The sequence below is a fragment of the Acomys minous genome (genome assembly GCF_964271855.1).
Source record: "Acomys minous genome assembly, chromosome: 8".
Taxonomy (NCBI): Eukaryota; Metazoa; Chordata; class Mammalia; order Rodentia; family Muridae; genus Acomys; species Acomys minous.
In genome coordinates this window covers 100,742,696-100,763,061 of record NC_140489.1, presented here as the reverse complement: position 1 = coordinate 100,763,061, position 20,366 = coordinate 100,742,696, and the positions used below count along the sequence as shown (strand labels likewise).

General features: G+C 52.8%; 1 protein-coding gene across 6 annotated transcripts in view; it reads left to right on the top strand.

Moving 5' to 3' along the window:
* ADCY3 (adenylate cyclase 3) overlaps positions 1–20,366 on the top strand; it is a 78,227-nt gene that overhangs the window by 56,608 nt on the left and 1,253 nt on the right. For 4 of the 6 annotated variants that reach the window (XM_084793415.1, XM_084793417.1, XM_084793414.1 and 1 more), the window contains exons 4-21: positions 2,122–2,252; positions 2,736–2,847; positions 2,977–3,104; positions 4,843–5,001; positions 6,231–6,405; positions 7,764–7,892; positions 9,234–9,376; positions 9,533–9,694; positions 11,790–11,877; positions 12,516–12,632; positions 14,664–14,923; positions 15,189–15,254; positions 16,544–16,628; positions 17,179–17,337; positions 18,184–18,330; positions 18,746–18,865; positions 19,504–19,627; positions 20,066–20,190. In XM_084793415.1, coding sequence (XP_084649541.1) covers positions 2,122–2,252; positions 2,736–2,847; positions 2,977–3,104; positions 4,843–5,001; positions 6,231–6,405; positions 7,764–7,892; positions 9,234–9,376; positions 9,533–9,694; positions 11,790–11,877; positions 12,516–12,632; positions 14,664–14,923; positions 15,189–15,254; positions 16,544–16,628; positions 17,179–17,337; positions 18,184–18,330; positions 18,746–18,865; positions 19,504–19,627; positions 20,066–20,190 — 2,430 coding nt within the window. The other 2 variants (XM_084793418.1, XM_084793419.1) reach the window with 2 other exon arrangements.

The following is a 20,366-nucleotide window of genomic DNA, read 5'->3' as shown; positions in this document are numbered from 1 at the left end:
GAAAGGGTCCTGGCTTTGGCTTTCTTGAAAACTGCTCAGAGATCTGTCCCTCCCCTATGCTTTCTCTGCAGCGCCGACTCTCTTGCTTTCTAGGTGTGGAACAGGACTAAGTTAGCTTCTGGGACAGGCTCCCAGGGTCCCACCAGACACTACCTTCCTCCATCATATTTTGCATCAGACTTCCTCTGACTCCACCCCACTGGCAGGGGCTTGGGGATGCCAGCTGCCAGGGTCACCTGAGTTTTACTTGCTCTCCTGGGCTGCAGGGCCCTGGGGGACGCTGCTGCATCATGGGTGGAGCCGGGGCAGGGCGCACTGGGGTTATTTTGGCTTCTCATTCCTGCACTGTAATGATGCCATCGTGAGGTTCTTACCACTGGATAGGGCTGCTGCGAGGAAGGAAAAACAGTGAAGCTGCTGTAAGCACTCGGGCTAGAGCTAGGCCTCGGCCGTCTTGGAACTAGGTGGCTCACATGACTTGGGCTGGAGACTAAGCTTCTGAGCTCCTCCCACCTTGCATGGGCTGAGCTCATGATGTGCCCCCCGGCCTGGCCATCAGGATCTTCTCTGTCACTGGGGTACGGCTGCAGCCCTCTGGCTATTGCTCCACCTGTAGCTTTATCACATCAGCAGCCCCCCGCCCCCCACTTCTCTCAGGCTGGCCTGGCCTACTTTACCACCTAGTCACCCCTCGCCATTCTCTATGCTTCTCTCTCCCTTTGACCTTCACAGTTTCCATCCTGTAAAACCTTCACCAGCCACTGCCATCCCCTTCTTCCCTCAGGGATGAAGGGGACAGCACTTTGCATTCCTCTAACCCTCCCCCACCCTCTGCAACCCCCTCCTCTGTGTTGTGACCCCCCCCTTCATTCCTCATTATGATAAGGTCTACTGTCTTCTCTTTCCCTTCCACCCAGCCTGACCCATGTCTTGCCATGATTTCCAGAGCTTCTGGTGTGGCCTCTAGGCCTCTCCTAAGCACCGCCTACAGGGTGTTTCCTCATGGGTGCCTTATGGGGCTCCTCAGCCTAGGCACGTGTATGGCCACACTCCTGACTTTCCCTCACATCTGGTTTTCCTCTATGGTTCTGTATTTTTGAGCCCTGGCGCCCTCCCTGCAATGTCCAAACCACGGATTTTCTTTTCTTTTTCTTTCTTTTCTGGAAAGACTTAGAGTGCAAATATTTCTGGCGTTGCCAGCCATATGGTCTTTGTCATAAGTACTCAACTCTTGCTGGAGTGTGAAAACAGTCAGAAGCAATGTGTAAACAAGCGAGCCTGGCTGCGTGCCAATAAAACTTTATGAAAGCAGACAGCAAACACATTGGCCCACAGGCCAGTAGGCTGACTCTTGATCTCCACCTAGGACTTGGGCAGCATTTCTGTTTTCACTGCCACTAAGATACTCTCAGGTGCTGAGCCCTGGTGGACTTCCTTGTGTGTCTGCTTTGGCTACGTGCCTCTCTCTCTCAGAAAGGAATTCCGTTTACCTGACTTCAAGACTTCTCTCTCTGTCTCGCTTCTGGGAAGACCCCTCCCATGAGGAAGGTACCTCCTCCCTCATGTGGTACTCATCTCCTGACTTTGGTCAGCTCCACTGTCCCCATTCTCAGCAAGCTGCCTCCATTTTCAACATGGTGGGCCACAAGTGTCACACTGCACTGCACTGCACTTCTGACCTGTGTCCTCAGGAAACCCTAGGCTCAGGTAGAAATCTTGCTGCCTTTGGGATCATCAGTGTCTGATGTGTCATAGGTCTTCAGCCACGTTGGTTCTGAATTGGCGATTGCTCTATGAAGGTACAGTGGGTGACGTGAGAAGGTCTCGGCAGTGAGGGCCTGGAGCAGTGTGTCCTGTGGTGGAGACAGTAATGGTTATACTTGTTACCGAAGGAGGGGATGCTCAGTAAAGTTCCTCTGCGGCATTTCCTATGTCTGTCATGCCTTGTGGGGGTAAGAAACTGCCCAGCCTGGCCTTTGGCTACTGCCATATGGGCACTGGGGCCTCCACCCAAGGCTATGTAGTTCCTGGCTGACAGCTCTCACCAGGGTGTCTGAACTTGGCCCTGTAGGTGGAGTCCAGGCCGTTTCTCCTCCAGCCCTGAACTTCTCCTCCTTGCAGGAGAACCTTATGTTGTCCATCCTGCCGAAGCACGTGGCTGACGAGATGTTGAAGGACATGAAGAAAGATGAGAGTCAGAAGGACCAGCAGCAGTTCAACACCATGTACATGTACCGGCACGAGAATGTCAGGTGTGGTGGCGTGGGGGACCTGAGGCCCCGCAGGTCGGGCGGGGAGGCACGTTGCTTCATGGGATCTACTGAGTACTATGGGGCCTGGTTTTCCCAAGGACGAGAGGCAAGGCCATCCCGCACCTTGCTTCCCCTGAACTCAGCCCTGTGGGAGGAGCCACAACCATAGACTGCAGAGTCAAAATGTGCCTTGGCTTGACTGGTCTTACTTGTCATTGAATAAACATCACCCAGAAAAGGGGCTCCTGGGTGGCCAGCTAGCCATTCAGGACCAGCTCTAGAAACAGAACCCCCTGATTCTAGAAAGATCTACAGGCATGGGTAGAAGGCGGTGAGGTGGTAGCCACTAGGCAGCACCTAGGGGTCTTTGCAGAGGATAAGCTTCAGAGTCCACGCTGTGCCAGGGTCTCGCTGCACTAGGGCCGAGTAAGGCCTCGCCTTGCTGGCTGGAGTCTTACCGCCTCTGGCCGCCTCCTTTCGCAGCATCCTGTTTGCCGACATCGTGGGCTTCACCCAGCTGTCCTCCGCCTGCAGCGCCCAGGAGCTCGTCAAGCTCCTCAACGAGCTCTTTGCCCGCTTTGACAAGCTGGCGGCTGTAAGTACCACACGTGGCCACTCTTCCGCGACCACGGTCTTCAACCCTTAGCCCCGTCTCTGGCTGAGGGCTGCCCTACTTGGCCTTCCTCCACTTGCCAGGAGCATAGGCCATACTCTGCCCTTTCAGAAATACCACCAGCTGAGGATCAAGATCTTGGGAGACTGTTACTACTGCATCTGTGGCCTGCCTGACTACCGGGAGGACCACGCTGTATGCTCCATCCTCATGGGGCTTGCCATGGTGGAAGCCATCTCGTAAGTGGGTGCCTCCTGGGAGGGCGGGTGCCAGATGGCCAGCACCATGGAGGAGCCATTTCAGACATGGAGTAAGACCCAGTGTTGGTCCTGATAAACAGCAAGACTCCTCAGCCACTGGGACATGCATCCCAGCCTTTGGTTCTGGCTTTTTTTTTTTTTTCCCTTTCGCTGGAAGCAGGAGTTGGGAAATTCATCGTGGTGGAAGAAAACAGTCTCAGTGGACTTCTCCCATATTTTCTCTTTCCTGTTTTAGCCTTCCGCTCTCCCTCCCTAAACAGATCAGTGCAGAGTTTGTCCCATGCTGTGGGGGAGGGGTGGTAACCTAACCCTGGCTCTGCAGGCTTAAGGGTGGCAAACTCCCTTCCTCTCACCTCTGCATCTTATCACTGCTCCACATGGGCCTGGAGAGCCCTGGAAAGGCAGGCCTCGGTAGGTTCCCTGTGTGGTAGCTTGGGGAACCAAACCATGGAGGAGAAACTAGGAAAGGAAGCTTCCAGGAGGCTTTGCCCGCCATGGTCAGAGCCTGGGCCACCCATGCATCCCGGTTTTGGGCAGCTGTGAATTCTTTCCAGACTTCCTGCTTGAAGCCCCTCTCGTGTTCCTGCTGTCTTCCTCCACAGTCAGTAGATTAGGATTAAAAAGTTCAGCCTCAGCTGAACTGTGGTTCGGTGGTGCACGCCTGTAATCCCAGCACTCAGGAGGTGGAGGCAGAGGCAGGTAGATCTTTGTGAGTTCGGGGTCAGCCTGGTCTACAAAGTGAGTCCAGGACAGTCAAGGCTACACAGGGGAACCCTGTCTCAAAACAAAAACAACAACCAAATAACCAACCAAACAAAACAGGTTCAGCCTCCCTTCTAACCCAGCAGGCAAATATAAACTGAGGATACAACTGCTCCAAGGTATGTTTGAGGGGGAGGATTTCATTGTAGATATGAGGGAGAGCACAGCCAGAAGCTTCTGAGCAGGGTCCAGGGCAGGGAGAGAAAGTAATCCAAGGTACATGGCACAGCAGGCTGGATTTAGCTATGGGGGGTTGGGTGGGAGGCAAGAAAGGAAAAGAAGAGAGGAAGGGAAGGGGGTGGGAAGGATGGAGCAAGAAAGTGGAGGCAGGAGAGTGCGTGGTCAAAACAGCAAGGTTATACAGGAAGAGAACGCCAGGGCGAGCCCCCTCCCCCCTCCCCACGAGGTGGAGAAGTTTAGGGTGGGGGTGGGGTGAGACGCGCCATGGGCCACAGAGCAGATACTCACAGTGCTGACAGCTCCTGGAGGCCAGCATGCGCGTTGGTACGCTGGTAGGAACCGCACCCATTTGTCCCGAGTTTTCTTTTGGACCTGACAGCAGATCTCTGAATTTTGTGTGTGTCGCTCCTGGAGTTTCTCGGGCAAGGAGCTGGCTGCAGTTTTCATTCACCTCTGGGTCTGCAGCATGTGGAAATGCACCAGACACACGCACAGTGAAACGTTAACTGCACGAATGAATAAGGGACAGGAGAGAGAAACAAGGGGCTCCCCTGGAGGAAGTCACTGCGCCCCCCCCCCCCCCGTGCCTGTCATCACCGAATCTGGGCTCCGGGCTCCGCTAACCCCGGTGCAGGCCACTCAGCTCAGGCAGAAAGCCAGAGGGGACATGCTAGGTCCTGGCTGTCCCTTGGAGGATTCCACCCTCGAGGGTAAAGGCTGCTGGGCACCCCATGATGCCATGTCTCACCCAGCATGACCTCTCTGTGCCTGGCAGGTATGTGAGGGAAAAGACCAAGACCGGAGTGGACATGCGTGTTGGGGTGCACACAGGCACTGTGCTCGGCGGGGTGCTCGGCCAGAAGCGCTGGCAGTACGATGTATGGTCCACCGATGTCACTGTGGCCAACAAGATGGAGGCTGGTGGCATCCCAGGGTAAGTGCTCCTTCCAAGTGGGGAGGTTATAAGGACCAAGGGAGGGGGAGCCATCCCCTCTACTCTCAGGGCTATGACCTTAACGAGGAACAAGGGGTTCCCAAATCCCATCACTGCCAGAAGCAATGTTCCCACCTTCTGTTCCTGTGTGGTAGCTTTATTCTTGTTCCTGCGTTAAAACACTCTGCCCAAAAACAACCTGCGGAAGAAAGGATTTGCTTGCTATAATTATACTTCCAGTTTATCGTTAAGGGGAGTCAGAGTAGTAGCTAAAGCAGAAACCGTGGGCGTTTACTAGCTCAATCTCTTCCTCCTCCCCCTCAGCTAGTTTTTTTTTTTGTACAGTTCAGAGCCACCTGCCTAGGAATGGTGCTGCCCACAGTGGGCTGGACCCTTCCTCATCAGTCATCAGTCAAGATAATTTCTTTCAGACATGGTCACAGGTCAGTTTCATCTGGGTAATTCCTCAGTGGAAATTCCCAGTCCCTGGGCAACTTTAGGTTGTGTGAAGTTGAAAAAAAAAAAAAAAATCTAACCAGCACATGCCGTTGTGACTAGGAGATTACCCTCAGGTGCCTGACTCTGGGCAGGCTGCAGGAGGGCCTAACCCATCTTCCAGCCTTTGGGGCCTCATTAAAGGCTGTGCCTGTTCTCTCCTCAGTGACTGTGTGGCTTTCAGTCCTCTTGGCAGCACGGGAGGCAAGGTGGAGAGAACTGAATTCTTGAATTTAGAGCTCAGAGCTGTATTGAAACTTGGTACCTCATGTGATACTTAAAAGATTTACTTTTAATATTTTCACTTATGTATAGGTGTATGTGTCTGTATTGTGTGCACACACGATGTGCAGGTGCCTGCAGAGGCCAGGAGTGTTGGGTCCTCTGGTGCTGGAATTACAGACAGCTGTGAACTGCCTGATGTAGGGGCTGGGAACTAAAATAGGGTTCACTGGATGAGCAGAAAGTGCTCTTACCTGCTGAGCCCTCTCTCTGGCCTCCTCTCTGATACTCTTAACAACCAGGTTGGAAAATGATATTCCTGTTTTAGGAATTCAGCAGCCTCTGGGGATGAAGCTCAGAGCAGTGGGCGCCACGCTGCCCACACAGTTAACAACCAATCTGCTTCCCTTGGTCCCTGCCACCCTAGTGTCACTGGTCCCAGCATCAGTCAATGCTGTATGGTCTACTGTCTGTCTCTGGGGGCATTCTCAGCATCTCTCACTGTGCTGCAGGCGTGTGCACATCTCCCAGAGCACCCTGGACTGCCTGAAAGGGGAGTTTGATGTGGAGCCTGGTGATGGGGGCAGTCGCTGTGACTACCTGGATGAGAAGGGCATCGAAACCTACCTCATCATTGCCTCCAAGCCAGAGGTGAAGAAAACAGCTCAAAATGGCCTCAATGGCTCGGTGAGTCCTTTCTCCACTTCTAAGGGTGCAGAGGAGGAAAGAAAGGGATTTAGAAAAGAGCACTTAGCCAGGTGTGGTGGTATGTACCTGCAGTCCCAGCACACAGGAAGCTGAGGTAGGGATTTGAAGGCAGCGTGGGCTACACAAGTTCAGGACCTCATTGGGCTATAAAAGCAAGTTCAAGGCCATCCTGGGCTGTATAGCAAGATCCTGTTCTCACAAAAATAAAAGTGCATCTAAACAGAGTGGTTATAGAGCGGTTGGCTGGTGGTTGACCACAACAAGAGGTAGAGCGGCATGAAAAGCGAATGGGTCCCGTGTCAGTAAGTCCGTCAGTAGCTTCTTCCAGAAACTAGCTCTGGGTGACAGCAGTGTCACATGTGGCAAATTGGAGTTAAGATGACTGTCGTATGACCCAAGACCGTATCCGGAAGGAAAAGCGTAGAAGTGGCTAAAACTACAGTAGCGACATGGATACCAAGAGAGGGAGATGCAGTGAGTGGGGGCTGGCCATAGGAAGAGGAGAGCCAGGGTCAAATACAGTTTTCCAGTAGAGCTGTCCTGAGGGCCTGCCTTGGGCCTCGTCCCTGCGTTGTGTCTGCCACCGTCTCTCTTCTGCTTGCCCTGCTCTGGCTGTGCTGGCCTCTTAGCTGTCACTCCCCTCCTTAGGGCACAGCGTATTGCCAACCATTCAGTTTTCCTGTAGTTCCTTTACATCTGTTCTGAGCTGGCATCTTCATAGTGGCACCCTCCCCCATGGCCCTCTCTAGGACTGGTCCCAGCAGCCTCTGTCCGTACTCGGCCCCACTCTGTCCCATCTTCTTATGTTGCTTTTTCCTCTTATCTATTTGGTTATTGCCCTGCTCCTCCTCATGAGAATGTGGGTTCTCGAGAAGTCAGGACTCAACAGATATGAATTGAACAAGCAAACTGTCCCCCCTTTATTAACTGCACGAGCAAACATTCCTTTTATTAACTCCCCCTTTTACAGTGTTTGGCTCACTTCATCAAGAACAAACACGAATCCCTGGTTTGTGGAGATAATTCAGGCTTGACATGGGTCCCACCCGAAAGAGACCCCAGGCCACTGTCATCCAGTCAGTGCCTGAGAAATAGGAGTTGGAGCAATTGAGTCTTTTCTCTGGTTAGAAAACTGTTCATAGGAGCAAAGGATAGTAGAAAATGACAGGGTTTAAAAAAAAAAAACGAGCATTGTAGAGGACCAACTGAGTGGTGGTGAAGTTTCTAGGTCAGCATCGACTTCTGTAAATGTAGGAGGAAGTTTCTGGAACAATAATGGAACAGCCGCAGGCTGGGATAGGTAGTAGGCTGTGCTTCATGGCTCTTTTCTGTGGCAGGCCCTGCCAAACGGAGCGCCAGCATCCTCCAAGCCCAGCTCCCCTGCCCTTATTGAGACCAAGGAACCCAATGGGAGTGCCCGTGCCAACGGCTCCACCTCAGAGGAAGCTGAAGAGCAGGAGGCCCAGGTGGGTGTGGGGCCAGGGCAGGGAGGGGAACAGTGGGTTGCTGTAGTGGGAGCCCGTGCTGGGAGGCAGGGATGGGCCGCTGGCTCGGGTCCTGTTCCTCTTCAGCAGTGTAAATATAGTTATACGGAGAATAAGGTCCCAAAAGCGACTGAGGCATCATCCGGCTGGAGTAGCCTGGTCTTGTAGATTCAGGGTCTGTGAGAATTCTGCAGGGTGGGAGTTTTATCTAGACACTCCCTTCTCAGTAGGTCACACTCCGTGAGTTCTGTGCGCCAAAAGCCTGCAAGCAAGGGCTAGCATGTTGCCCCAAAAGATGAGAGACAAGCCAGAATCCCCCGTTACTAAGAAACCTGTCAGATCCGCTCTCTGATAAAGGTGATCTCTGCCTTAAAGGTCTGGCAGCTGGAAGCTGGTGGCCCCACTGCCACTACCCCTGTGAAAGGAGACAGGGGTTGTCCCCACGGTTTCAGATGCTGTAGAAGGTAGATAGAGATTCCCAGAAGCTGGCTTTTCCTTGAGCATCCAGAGCTGCTTCTCTTTAGGATCATTTCCTTGGGGCTGGAGAGATGGCTCAGCGGTTAAGAGCACTGGCTGCTCTTGTAGAGGATCCAGGTTCAATTCTCAGCACCCACGTGGCACCCACATGGTCTGTGACTCCTGTTCCAGTGCTTCTGTCACCCTCACACAGACACACATGTCGGCAATACACCAATGAACATAAAATAAAAGTAAACTATATGTTTACAATAAAAGCCTTTTTTTTAGAAAAAGAATTTTCTTGACAGGAAGTGGACTCATATTTTATGTAGCTTGGCCTTGACATGGCTTAGGAAACCCATGACTCTTCATGCCCTAACCGCTAGTGGGTATCACCCATGTCTAGCTTATGCTCCATGGAAAGAGACTTTTGGGGCCAGAGCAGGCATCCCCCAGCATTTTACAGGGGGATGGGGATAAAATGGTCTGGGATCAAGCAACCAGCAGGAATACTGATCTTCAACCCAGGAGTCTCAGCGCTGGCTTCAAATGCATTCCAGACTCACACAGCTCTGAGAGGTCTGGGCGGTCACTCTTTCGGCTGATGGCTGTGTGACCCCATCCTGGCTTCCGTTTTGGAGTCTAGATAGGCCCCACTGAAGCCAGGCTGCTGTTCCTCGAGGCATGGCCATTAGAGAACAGTTACTGTAGAGCTTCTGTTAGGGGCTAAGGAGACGATGGCAGGGTGGAACCTGGGTAAAGGGTCTGGGCCTCAGGAAGTGTGACCTCTGTGCCCCTCTCTTCACTAGTCTTCCCCTCACCTTCCCCCATCTGTCCCACTCACTCTGCCTCCCCGGTTTACAGGCCGACAACCCCTCGTTCCCCAACCCCCGCCGCAGGCTGCGCCTCCAGGACCTCGCAGACCGAGTGGTGGATGCCTCTGAGGATGAGCACGAACTCAACCAGCTGCTCAACGAGGCCCTGCTGGAGCGCGAGTCTGCGCAGGTGTACGTGGCTGCTGCTCAGGCCCCGCCCCCACCCCCACCCCCCCGCTGCCACCCCTCACTGGCCCTTACTCGGTGCAGGGAACAGTCATTTGAAGCAGGGCCCCAGCAATCACGGCAGGGTGACTTGTGGGTCACCGGGGCTTGTTTCCACGGTAGGGTAAAGAAGAGAAACACGTTCCTCCTGACCATGCGCTTCATGGATCCAGAGATGGAAACGCGCTACTCGGTGGAGAAGGAGAAGCAGAGTGGGGCCGCCTTCAGCTGCTCCTGCGTGGTTCTTTTCTGCACAGCCATGGTGGAGATACTTATTGACCCCTGGTGAGGAGGTCCAGGGTGGGGCTGACAGGCCAGGAGTGGGGTAGGGGTGGGGTGGGAGCAGGGTACGGGTTGGCAGCAGCATTAGAGGTGGGGGTACTTCTGGCCTGTTTCCGTTCTTTGTCTCTCCCTGACCCTCACCTGGATTCCATAGTAAAGTCAGCCCCCAAATGGGATCTCAGCGGGGCCAGGAAAGCTGGTGACAGACCCATCCAAGCTAGAAGGCTTCTAGCGACAAGAGTAGGATTATTACCTCAACTGTAGTCTCAGAGTCTCACTGAACTTTCCTTTCTTGGCTCATCTCAGTAAAGCTAGACTTCCGGCTCTAGACACAAACTGACGTCAGTGGCAGGTCCTCCGGGGTGAGGTAGGATATTCCAGAATCGGCTCAGCTGTGGAGGACCTACCTGAAGGTTAATTAGGGGACAAGCGATGCGGGTGCAGTGTGGAGCCCTGCTTGGGTTAGTTGGAGGAGCTGCCAAAACCCCCTGGGACTTGGCTGCCATCTGAGGCTCTGTAGGCAGGACAGGTCCCTGAAGGCACCCTGAGTACCAGCTCTGCTCATCTGCCAAGTGAGGATACCCACCCTGCATGGCTCTCAGGGCCGTTGGTTTACAAGGGGTGCTTTGTGCCTAGGGATGAAGCAGAGAACAGGCTCTTGTGATGCTTATATCTCACTGGGGGAGATGGGTGGTGGTGGTGGTGGTGGGAACATGCATGGACATTTAAACATGACGGTATGTGTGCAGGAGTGACGTGTTGGGCAAAGGGAGGAGGGGAGATGGTATCTGGCAGAGTTTTTGGTTTGTAGGCTTTTGTAGGTCACAGCGGACCTCACTCACAAGATGGTATTTAGCAGCCCTAAAGGGCTGGGGAGTGAGCCTTGTGCTGCCTGAGGGATCTTGTTTCAGACAGACATGGAGGCAGCAGTGAGCCAAGCCTCTCGAGGAACGTGAGGGGGTGGGGAGAAAAGGAGGACAGTGAGGACAGTTCATACTCCTGGCCGCAGAGTCTGGCCGAAAGATACACATTGGGCACAGATTTGAGAAGGGGACCCCTTCACTGTGTCAGAACAGGCTCGTGTGCAAGAACAGAACCCAAGACCAGGCTGAGAGAAAACAGTGCCTGAGATAAGCCAATGGTGACTTGGGCCAGACAAAGTTAGAGGAGGCGAGGACCCGGGGCTGGATGCTGAGCTTTGTTGATGGCTGGCTGGATTCCCAAGACAGAGATGGCCGGAGTCACTGGCACCCTGTGGCGTATGAAAGGGCAGAGTCAAGGACATCTCCAGGGCTTTTTTTTACATTTGAGCAACAGGCAGGTTGGAGTCACATTAACCAAGGTAGAGAATATAGGAGCAGCACAAGAGCAGCAGCAATCTGGAGTTGGAGTTGCCCACATGGCACTAGCCATGAGGCAGCTCAGGGGAGAGGCTGGCAGGCCGTGCAGACCTGGCAGCTGCCCCCACAGAGCCACTTGGGAATGTGAGGCTCGCTGGGATCACGAAGGGGGAGTGAGTGGGAAGAGAAGCCGGTTAAGGCCTGCGTGTGTCAACAAAGCCACAGGGACCAAAAAGCTCCCCCTAGCCAAGTGAGAAAATGTTAAGAGGTGGCCTTGAGTTGGATTCTCGATTGGCAACATGAGTTTCTGGGACCCTTGGCAAGAGTGTTCCCCGTGGAGGAGTGAAATGGATCTGGAACAGGCAGATTTCCCGGGGTGGAGGGGGAAGAAATGGATTCAGAGGGCCCTGTACAGGCAGAGGTCACCATGGCAGCCCTTGGCACGACTTCCGTGTTCTGTTCTTTACTGTTTTCATCACGCTCATTCCCAAGAATCCCTTCCCAGGCTATTACTGGGCTATTTCCAGCGCATCTGTGACCCTCCTCGCCCCTGGAGAAGTCCCAGTGGGCAGTTAGCAGTGCAAGGGTGGCATTCCCAGGCCCTGCCCTCTGTTGCAGTCTTCTCCGCCAGGGCCTCTCGTCTTGTTCTGCTAAAGCCAGCGACAGTAGTTCCCTGGTGTCACAGAGAAGGCACCAGGCAATCTTGTGCTCAGCTGGCCCCTGTCCCCTGTCCCCCAATCACCTTCTCTCTGCCACAGGCTGATGACCAACTACGTGACCTTTGTGGTTGGGGAGGTTCTGCTCTTGATCCTGACCATCTGCTCGCTGGCCGCCATCTTTCCCAGGGTAAGAGGCACTCTTCGCTTGAGCTCAGAGGGACACTGGAAATGATGGAGTTGGGCTTCTGGTCAAAGCCTGACAGACTTGTCTGTGGGGGTCATTTAGCCATCCGCCCACCTCTCTCCCCGTTTTCATCCATTCTGTGGCATGGGATCTTGTGGGCCATGAGCAAGCACAAATAAGGCAGCGAAGGGACCGAAGTTTAGCAGGGGGCGCGGTGCCAACTGTGGGAAGGACCTTAAAGGCCAGACTGAGAGTTAGGCCAGGTAGTTTTTGACCAGAATAAACCAGAAAAAGCAGTGTTTTAGGAAAGCCAGTCTAACAGGCCGCTTGACAGGTGACCTGGGAGTTAGGTGTACCCACCCAGAAAAGGGAGATGGCCAGTCCTGAATGCTGCCCCGTGCCCTGGCCTCACCTCTGGTGCTGCCCACACATGCTGGATGTGTCCGTCTACCCAGGAGCTATGACCTGCAGGCCTAGGGCTGCACACATACCTCAAGGATTTGTACTTGTACTCTCACCCTGGCAGCTTTGGGGACCCCCACAGTTCTGGGACTAGAACAGGAGGTCAGTAGGTCATGAGCAGTCACATGTTCAGGACGGATGGGCGGAGGCTCGAGCCCTGAAACTCCTGTTTCTTCTAGGCGTTTCCTAAAAAGCTTGTGGCCTTCTCATCGTGGATTGACCGGACCCGCTGGGCCAGGAACACCTGGGCCATGCTGGCGATCTTCATTCTGGTTATGGCCAATGTTGTGGACATGGTGAGCTGCTTCTTCCTGGTTGAAGGGGGCCTACACCCAGGGGAGAGGGGCTGTATGCTGTCAGCTTGCCAGGCCGTTCCTCCATCAGCATTTCAGGTGGACGACTCTGACGCTGAACATCCCAGGCAGGTGGAAATGGTCTTCCTGTAGGTGCTCAGAAAACTTTCAAGATTGACTTAGTTTTTTGTTTGTTTGTTTGTTTGTTTGTTTTTGTTTTTGTTTTTTTCCAGACAGGGTTTCTCCTGGACTCACTTTGTAGACCTGGCTGGCCTCGAATTCACAAAGACCCACCTGCCTCTGCCTCCTGAGTACTGAGACTAAAAGTGTGCACCACCACACCCGGGTTGGCTTAGTTCTTTGTAGCCTCATCGCTCCCACCATGCAGTGCGCCTAGCCCTTGCCTAGGTGCACTGGTATCTGCAGTTTCACTTGAAGGAATTAAAGTTCAGAAAGGGCTTTTTTATTTGTTTTAGGCCACATAGTAACAGTTAAAAATTGAAGCAGTTTTGGAGGCTGGGAGATAGCTCAACTGGTGAATTGCTTGGAACCTGAGTTTCGTGCCCAGAATGCATGTGAAGGAAGCCAGGCATGGTGGTGTATGCTTATAGTCTCAGTGATGGAGGCAAAGACACTGGCGTCTCCGGGGCTCACTGGCTAGCCAACTTATTGAGTTGAACTGAGCCAGTAGGAGACCCAGTCTTTAAAAAAAGTAGGGCGGGTGTGGTGGCACACGCCTTTAATCCCAGCACTCGGGAGGCAGACAGATCGCTGTGAGTTCGAGGCCAGCCTGGTCTACAAAGCGAGTCTAGGACAGCCAAGGCTACACAGAGAGACCCTGTCTCGAAAAACAAAAAACAAAACAAAACAAACAAAAAACCCAAAACAAAACAAAAAAGTAAGAGCACATGCATCTACACACACACACACACACACACACACACACACACACACACACACACACACACCTGAGATGTCCTCCTCCATCACAAGGCATAAGGTGTACGATATGAGCATTCATGAGTTGTGTTCCTCTGAAGTAGAGGCAGTGTTGGGGACCCACTGGGCCAAGGAGATGGGCCTATTTCATCAGGAAGCCCTCTTACACTGAGGTGACCGAGCAAGAACACAGCTTCAGGAGCCCAGGCGGCTCTGGGGAGACAGGATCATCTTGTTTGCCTCAGTTCATGGAGAGCTAGGGTCCCACGAGAGGGCAGCCTGATACTTTGTGAGGAAAAGGGGGCAGGAGCCGTCACCGATCGTTCTGGATTGCTCTAATCTGGGAATAGTGTGCGCACGCTCACAAGTCCTTCTCCTGAGAATGTAGTACATGCTGTACTCTACCAACTTACTCCCGGAAATGCTTTCAGTACAAAGCTGGAGGGCTGCAACCAGACACCTCCCTGGTTGAGGAGTCAGAGCTCCAGCGTGCAGCAGGTCTGTGGGTTGCATGCAGGACAAAGCCCCTGATCCCTTTTATCAGGAGACATGTGAAGTTGCCATTCGGGTCGGAGGACCTGTGGAGGGGTGGACAGAGGTCCTGCACATCGTGGCAGCACATGCCATGTCCTTACCCACAGCCAGGTGAGCGGCAGGTTACTCAGGCTTAGTTAGCTTAGGGATGTGTTTCCTGTTGACTGTGGTGGACAGTAGTGTATGGAACCGATGGACAGAAGGTCGGGATGTCCTGGTGGCAGAATAGCTGTCACCCAAGAGATTCTGACTGGCCATCCAGCCTCTTTTACAGTGTGACCAGGAGCCTGGGGCTCCTTTTACCACTTGCTGTCTTCGGGATTTCTGTAGAGCAGGTGCAGTGCTAACAATACACAGTGAGTTTTTCCGGATATCACACGAGATCATAAGGCTCTTCGGGACAGTCGTAATGTGAATGCTCACTCTCTACTAGAGTTCTCATCTGAGGGCGCTGTGGAGGGAGCCAGCTGAATGACCAATGCCGTAACAAAGCCCTCTGCCCTGCCACTGATGTTCCCTCTCACCCGTCCCTCCCTCCCTCCCTACTGTCCCGACCTTCAGCTTAGCTGTCTCCAGTACTACATGGGACCTTACAATGTGACAACCGTGATGGAGCTGGATGGTGGCTGTATGGAGAACCCCAAGTACTACAACTACGTTGCTGTGCTGTCCCTCATCGCCACCATCATGCTGGTGCAGGTCAGCCACATGGTAAAGCTGACGCTCATGCTGCTCGTCACAGGCGCAGTGACTGCCATCAACCTGTATGCCTGGTGTCCCGTCTTTGATGAATACGACCACAAGCGCTTTCAGGAACAGGAGTAAGATGAAGCCTGGTTGAGGGTGTGCACGGGTCTTCCTCTCCCCGTCCCTGTCTCAAGGTCATGTGCCTGGGCTGGGCTGGCTTTCTACCTTGCTTTCATAAGAGAAACGGAAATGGGCCATAGGGTTCAGGGCTTCTCACAGATATGCACTGGTTGTTGAGAGTGGTCCTTTCCCTCTCAATGAGTAGGTTTGGGACCTCAGTGTTTGGCCTGTCACACCCAGATGTGATGTGGCCTGAATGTGCTACTATCTGCTCAACAGCTATCCTGTGGTGGCCTTAGAGAAGATGCAGATACTCTCTGCCCCTGCGCTCAATGGCACTGACAGGTAAGCCATGCATCTCCACCTTGTCTGCATCCATAGCCCTTCCCATAGGCGGCAGCAAGTGGAGCACAGTCGCAGGTACCCCAGATAGAGGAGGGACGCATTTCTCTGGTATTGCTGGACAGTGTGGCCCTGGCCATCTGGGTCTCTATTGCATCGGGGACAGAAGAGTGGAGACAGCTGTGTGTGGGGAAGGCAGGGTGCAGAGGCTGGAGCTGAGGAAGACTGTCGGATGGCAGCTGCACTTGACGGGCTGGCAGGACAATGGGGAAGGAAGACTAAGTTGAAATTAAGACTTGGCTCCCATCTGTGGTGGTGGGCACTCCCCTTTGGAGTCTGGTGCAGGTCAGCTTTCACCGAGCTGTCTTCCTTCTGAGAACACTGACGTTCTCTAAGATGTATCCTAAAGTTTTAGACTTTTATGGTTCAGTGAGTTGAGCAGATCCTGAGGTAAGGTTTGTTTGTTGTTTTGTTTTTTTCCAAAGACAGTACTAATGGAGGATGATTAGGGGACTTGAAGGTGCCCTTCCTAAAGTAAGTCAAATTGGCTAGGCAGTGCTGGTACACACCTTTAATCCCAGCCTGGTCTAAAGAGTTTAAGGACAGGGGAAAAAAGTCTTACATAGACAGCAACACATGGCATTTAGATAAGGGAAAGAAAACAAAACAAACAACCCAAACACAAATTAAAGCCATAACTTGGTGCTGGTACACATTGCTATAACCACTTAGAAAACTACTTGGATTTGGTTGAGAATAGACCTATGGGGTTGGAGACACAGCTCAGATGGTAGAATGCTTGCCACAGCACAGATAAAGCCTTGGAGTCTCAGCGCTGCATAAATCGGAAGTGCTGGTGTCTTCCTGTAATCTTTAAGTGGAGGCAGGAGGTCAGGAGTTCAAGGCCAGCCTGGGACACATGAGATCCTGTATACAGTGGTGGAAGGTAACTATAAGTCCACACAGAACTATGGTCAAAGTTAGAAAAACGCCACAGCAAGATTATACCCCTGGTCCCATTGCAAGGGAGTCTCTTTCCTTTCTTCAATGTCCTGTGCAGCAGTAGCTCCTCTTGGGTGTGTCAGATGCAGCAGCGTCAGTAAGCATCTGGAGAGCAGCCTCGTGTGATTAGACTGGGTCCAGGGAAGCCAAGCTACTGCTGATTCCAAGTCCAGTAGCCTAATGACATGCTGGGGGATTGGGGGGGGGGGAGCTTCTGGAGCCCACAGGGACAGCAAGCAGCGCAGCTGGAGGGTGGCAGAGGCACTCTCCACGTGTTCTTGTCTGTCCAGCAGGTTGCCCCTGGTGCCTTCCAAGTACTCAATGACTGTGATGATGTTCGTCATGATGCTGAGCTTTTACTATTTCTCGCGCCACGTGAGTGCCACCCACCCTCTTCCCCTGTGTTCAGGGCCTTCCAGCAAGCTAACCTAGAACTCAGAAGCCCAGGCTCCTCCTTCCTCTAGCATAGGTGATGTTCCCTAGGCAGGGCTCATGGCCTCTGCTCTGCACCTAGCATGAGGTCATTGATACATTAGCCTTAAGAGTCAGAAGAGAAAGGGAAAAGAGCTAACAAAGTTTTTGTTCAATAAAGACGAAGCATCCATACAAGGACGGTTAGCTTGGATGCCCCCCAGTGGTTTGCCAGGAAAATACAGCTTCCCCAAGCCAGTTCATAAATGGGACAGCTAGAGATGGGAATGCCACTTGGGTCTGACAGAGCCCTCTTTGCCCCCGCCCCCTGGATCCTGGGTCCTCACTGAGACTGTTGGGTGCCAGTTTTCATTAGGGGGCTCCCCTCACCTCTTTTGTCATTTAGCTCTCTCCTTCCAGTGTCACCACATACAATATTCAAAACCCCTGTGTCTGCATCTATGCATCGGCTGCTGGCTTTAGGGCACACAGCTCACCCACCCTGTGTCTGCAGGTGGAAAAACTGGCCCGAACACTGTTCCTGTGGAAGATTGAGGTCCATGACCAGAAAGAACGTGTCTACGAGATGCGGCGCTGGAACGAGGCCTTGGTCACCAACATGTTGCCTGAGCATGTTGCACGCCACTTCCTGGGGTCCAAGAAGAGAGATGAAGTACGGGGGTATCATTGGGAGCCAGTCCTTTCTGTCGAGGTCCCCATTGGTCAAGGTCCTTTGTAACTGGGGCTGGAAGCCCAAATCTGGCTGGACCTAACCAGAAACATTAATGGGAGACTTCTCATGATGTCTTCTGCAGGGCACTGCTCATGCGCTGCCTGTCTGGGACCCCACTGAGAGCCAGAGTGCCCCTTCTGCCAATAAGAGCGTGTCAACCCAAGGTGGTCGACCATTCCACTAGCCTTCCTGGGGGAGGGTCCTCACAGCTGAGTATCCTAGGCCGGTCTCTGCTACTGGGATGACACCCCATGACCATAAGCAACATGGGTGCAAAGGGCTTATTTCACCTTAGGTTTCCAGGCAAACAGTCCATTGCCAACGGAAGGCAGGGCAGGCACAGAGGCAGAGGCCATGGAGGAGTGCTCTCCACATCCTGCTCAGCTTGCTTTCTTAGTGTGGGAATGAGCTGTTTTCTAATCATTTAAAGTTGGGTCCAAAAGTTGAGTGCAAATGTCACGTGTGAGGACAGCTGACAGGTTGTACCTCACCTTGGTGCACCATCCCACAGGCAGCCAGCCCTCGAGTGCTTGGGCTTTGCCTTTACTTGGATATGATGTGTGTGTGTACCTATATGTGTGTGTGTTCCATGGAGGTTTCAGGTTGACGTTGGGTGTTTTCCCTCTACTGCTTGCCCCCTTTATACGGAGGGAGGGTGTTTTGCTGAACCTAAGGCTCACTGTTGGTCTGACTAGCCTGCTGGCCTCTCCCTCCTTGATCACTGAACTCTCCTCATGACTGTGCAGCAAGCGCTTGACCCCAGCCTGGCCCTGCCTCTTTTTTTAGGAGCTGTACAGCCAGTCTTATGACGAGATTGGAGTCATGTTTGCCTCCCTGCCCAACTTCGCTGACTTCTACACTGAGGAGAGCATCAATAACGGTGGCATCGAGTGCCTACGCTTCCTCAATGAGATCATCTCTGATTTTGACTCTGTGAGTGTCCTGTCAGAGCTAGATCCCATGACATTCTACATAAGTTCAAGAAGCAAGCTCGCCGCGCTGGCTTCATTTCCCACGTCGATGTTTTGTAGTAACTGGACTTTTGCCGCCACCCAGAACTGATGAGTCTGAGGGCTGAGGCAGGATTTGGGATGGCCCTGTCAAGCCATGGGATTAAGGACTGTGTTCTCTTTCTACCGCAAGCCCCTATTAAACACTGACAGAACATGTTGACTAAGGAGCTCCACCACCTAAGGGGACCAGCTATTATTAACTTAGGCTGAGGCTTGTATGGCAAGATAGCATGGGATGAATAAAGCCTTTTTTAGATGCGTTGTTGACTTGTAAAAAAGGCAAGTGTCATGGCGAACTGACTCATTTTCCTTGATTCTATTAATTCTGTCCTCAGCTCTTGGACAATCCCAAATTCCGGGTCATCACCAAGATCAAAACCATTGGCAGCACCTACATGGCAGCTTCAGGAGTCACCCCGGATGTCAACACCAACGGCTTCACGAGCTCCAGCAAGGTAATGCAATAGCGAGACATGCAGTACTGCCTAGAGGAGGAGACAGGCGGCCTCGGCCCACGGGAAACGAGAACGAGAGGAAGCGTTTATGAACATTTATTCTTGCGCTGACGGGCTCATTCCCACAATCCCACCCACCAGCAGCACGTATGGGCCATGGCCCTCAAACTGCTTAAGAACTGTATCACTTCTGGAGCAGTGGAAATGAATGGGGAGTCCTGGAAACTCCCGGCTGCTGTGTGATTTCCAGGTGGGGCAAGTACTGTCCTTAAACCATCATTTAGCTTTCCTTTACATGTCTGCTTTCTGAATGAGGCTAAGTAAAGCAAGCTGGGGTGGCTCATCAAGTGCTGATGATCTTGAGGGACCAAGCAGGGACCAGACTCAAAGACAGCAACAAGAGGTCTGCCCTGTGATCCATCACATGGCACAGAGGAACCAACTGAGACGGCATCTTGCCCATCTTCTTGGCCCAGTCTTTGCCCTACAGAGTTGTATGAATTCTGCAGCGGTGATGTGCTGGTCCTAAAGAGGTTGCTCATTCCTTTTGGGGAAGAAAAGAGGGGCTCAGCAGCTAAGCCTTATTGTTACGGTCATAGCCTGGATGGTTCTGATGGTGTCACCACTGCTCCATACAGGAGGAGAAGTCGGACAAGGAGCGCTGGCAGCACCTGGCTGACCTGGCCGACTTTGCGTTAGCCATGAAGGACACGCTCACCAACATCAACAACCAGTCATTCAACAACTTCATGCTGCGCATAGGTAAAGGCACCGCTGGGGAGCTCCGCAGACCAGACTAAAAGGCCGAGGCAGATTGGTAGGGAAGATCACACACTAACAGACTAGAGGGGAGCTGGACGACCTTTTAGGTGTCCTCTTTGAGGTGACCACATGTAGAAATGCAGAACAACGAAAGGTAAAGGTAGACCTATTCCTGCTGTTTGCAATGGCAGCCCGGCCTCTCTTCTCACTCTCCCAAGGTTTGTGCCAGCTGCTCTTACGGGAGTTTGAGGTATTAGGAAGGCTAGAGGGAAGCTGGCCACTACAGTCTTAAGTAGCCTGTTAACATAGACAGTTGGGAAGTTCCCATAGGAGCTTTGTGGTGGGGGTCAGGTGATTATCTATGAAAGAGGAATTGGTAGCATCTGAGGAGCTAATGCAAGCTTGGCTTGTGGCCACGCTCTGCTCTGTCTACCCTAGGCATGAACAAAGGAGGGGTCCTGGCTGGAGTCATTGGAGCCCGGAAACCACACTATGACATCTGGGGCAACACAGTCAACGTGGCCAGCAGGATGGAATCCACAGGGGTCATGGGCAACATCCAGGTATGGTCTGAACTAGAACTGAGCGTGTTTGAGGGCAGGGAATACAACACAGTAGAAGCCTGTGGGCCACAGACCAGCATTGGCAGTGCAACAGGCCATGTGCACATGCATCGAACGTGTACATTTTCTCCCTTAACAGAGGGAGAAAAGGGTTTAGTCCATTCACTAAGGTGCAG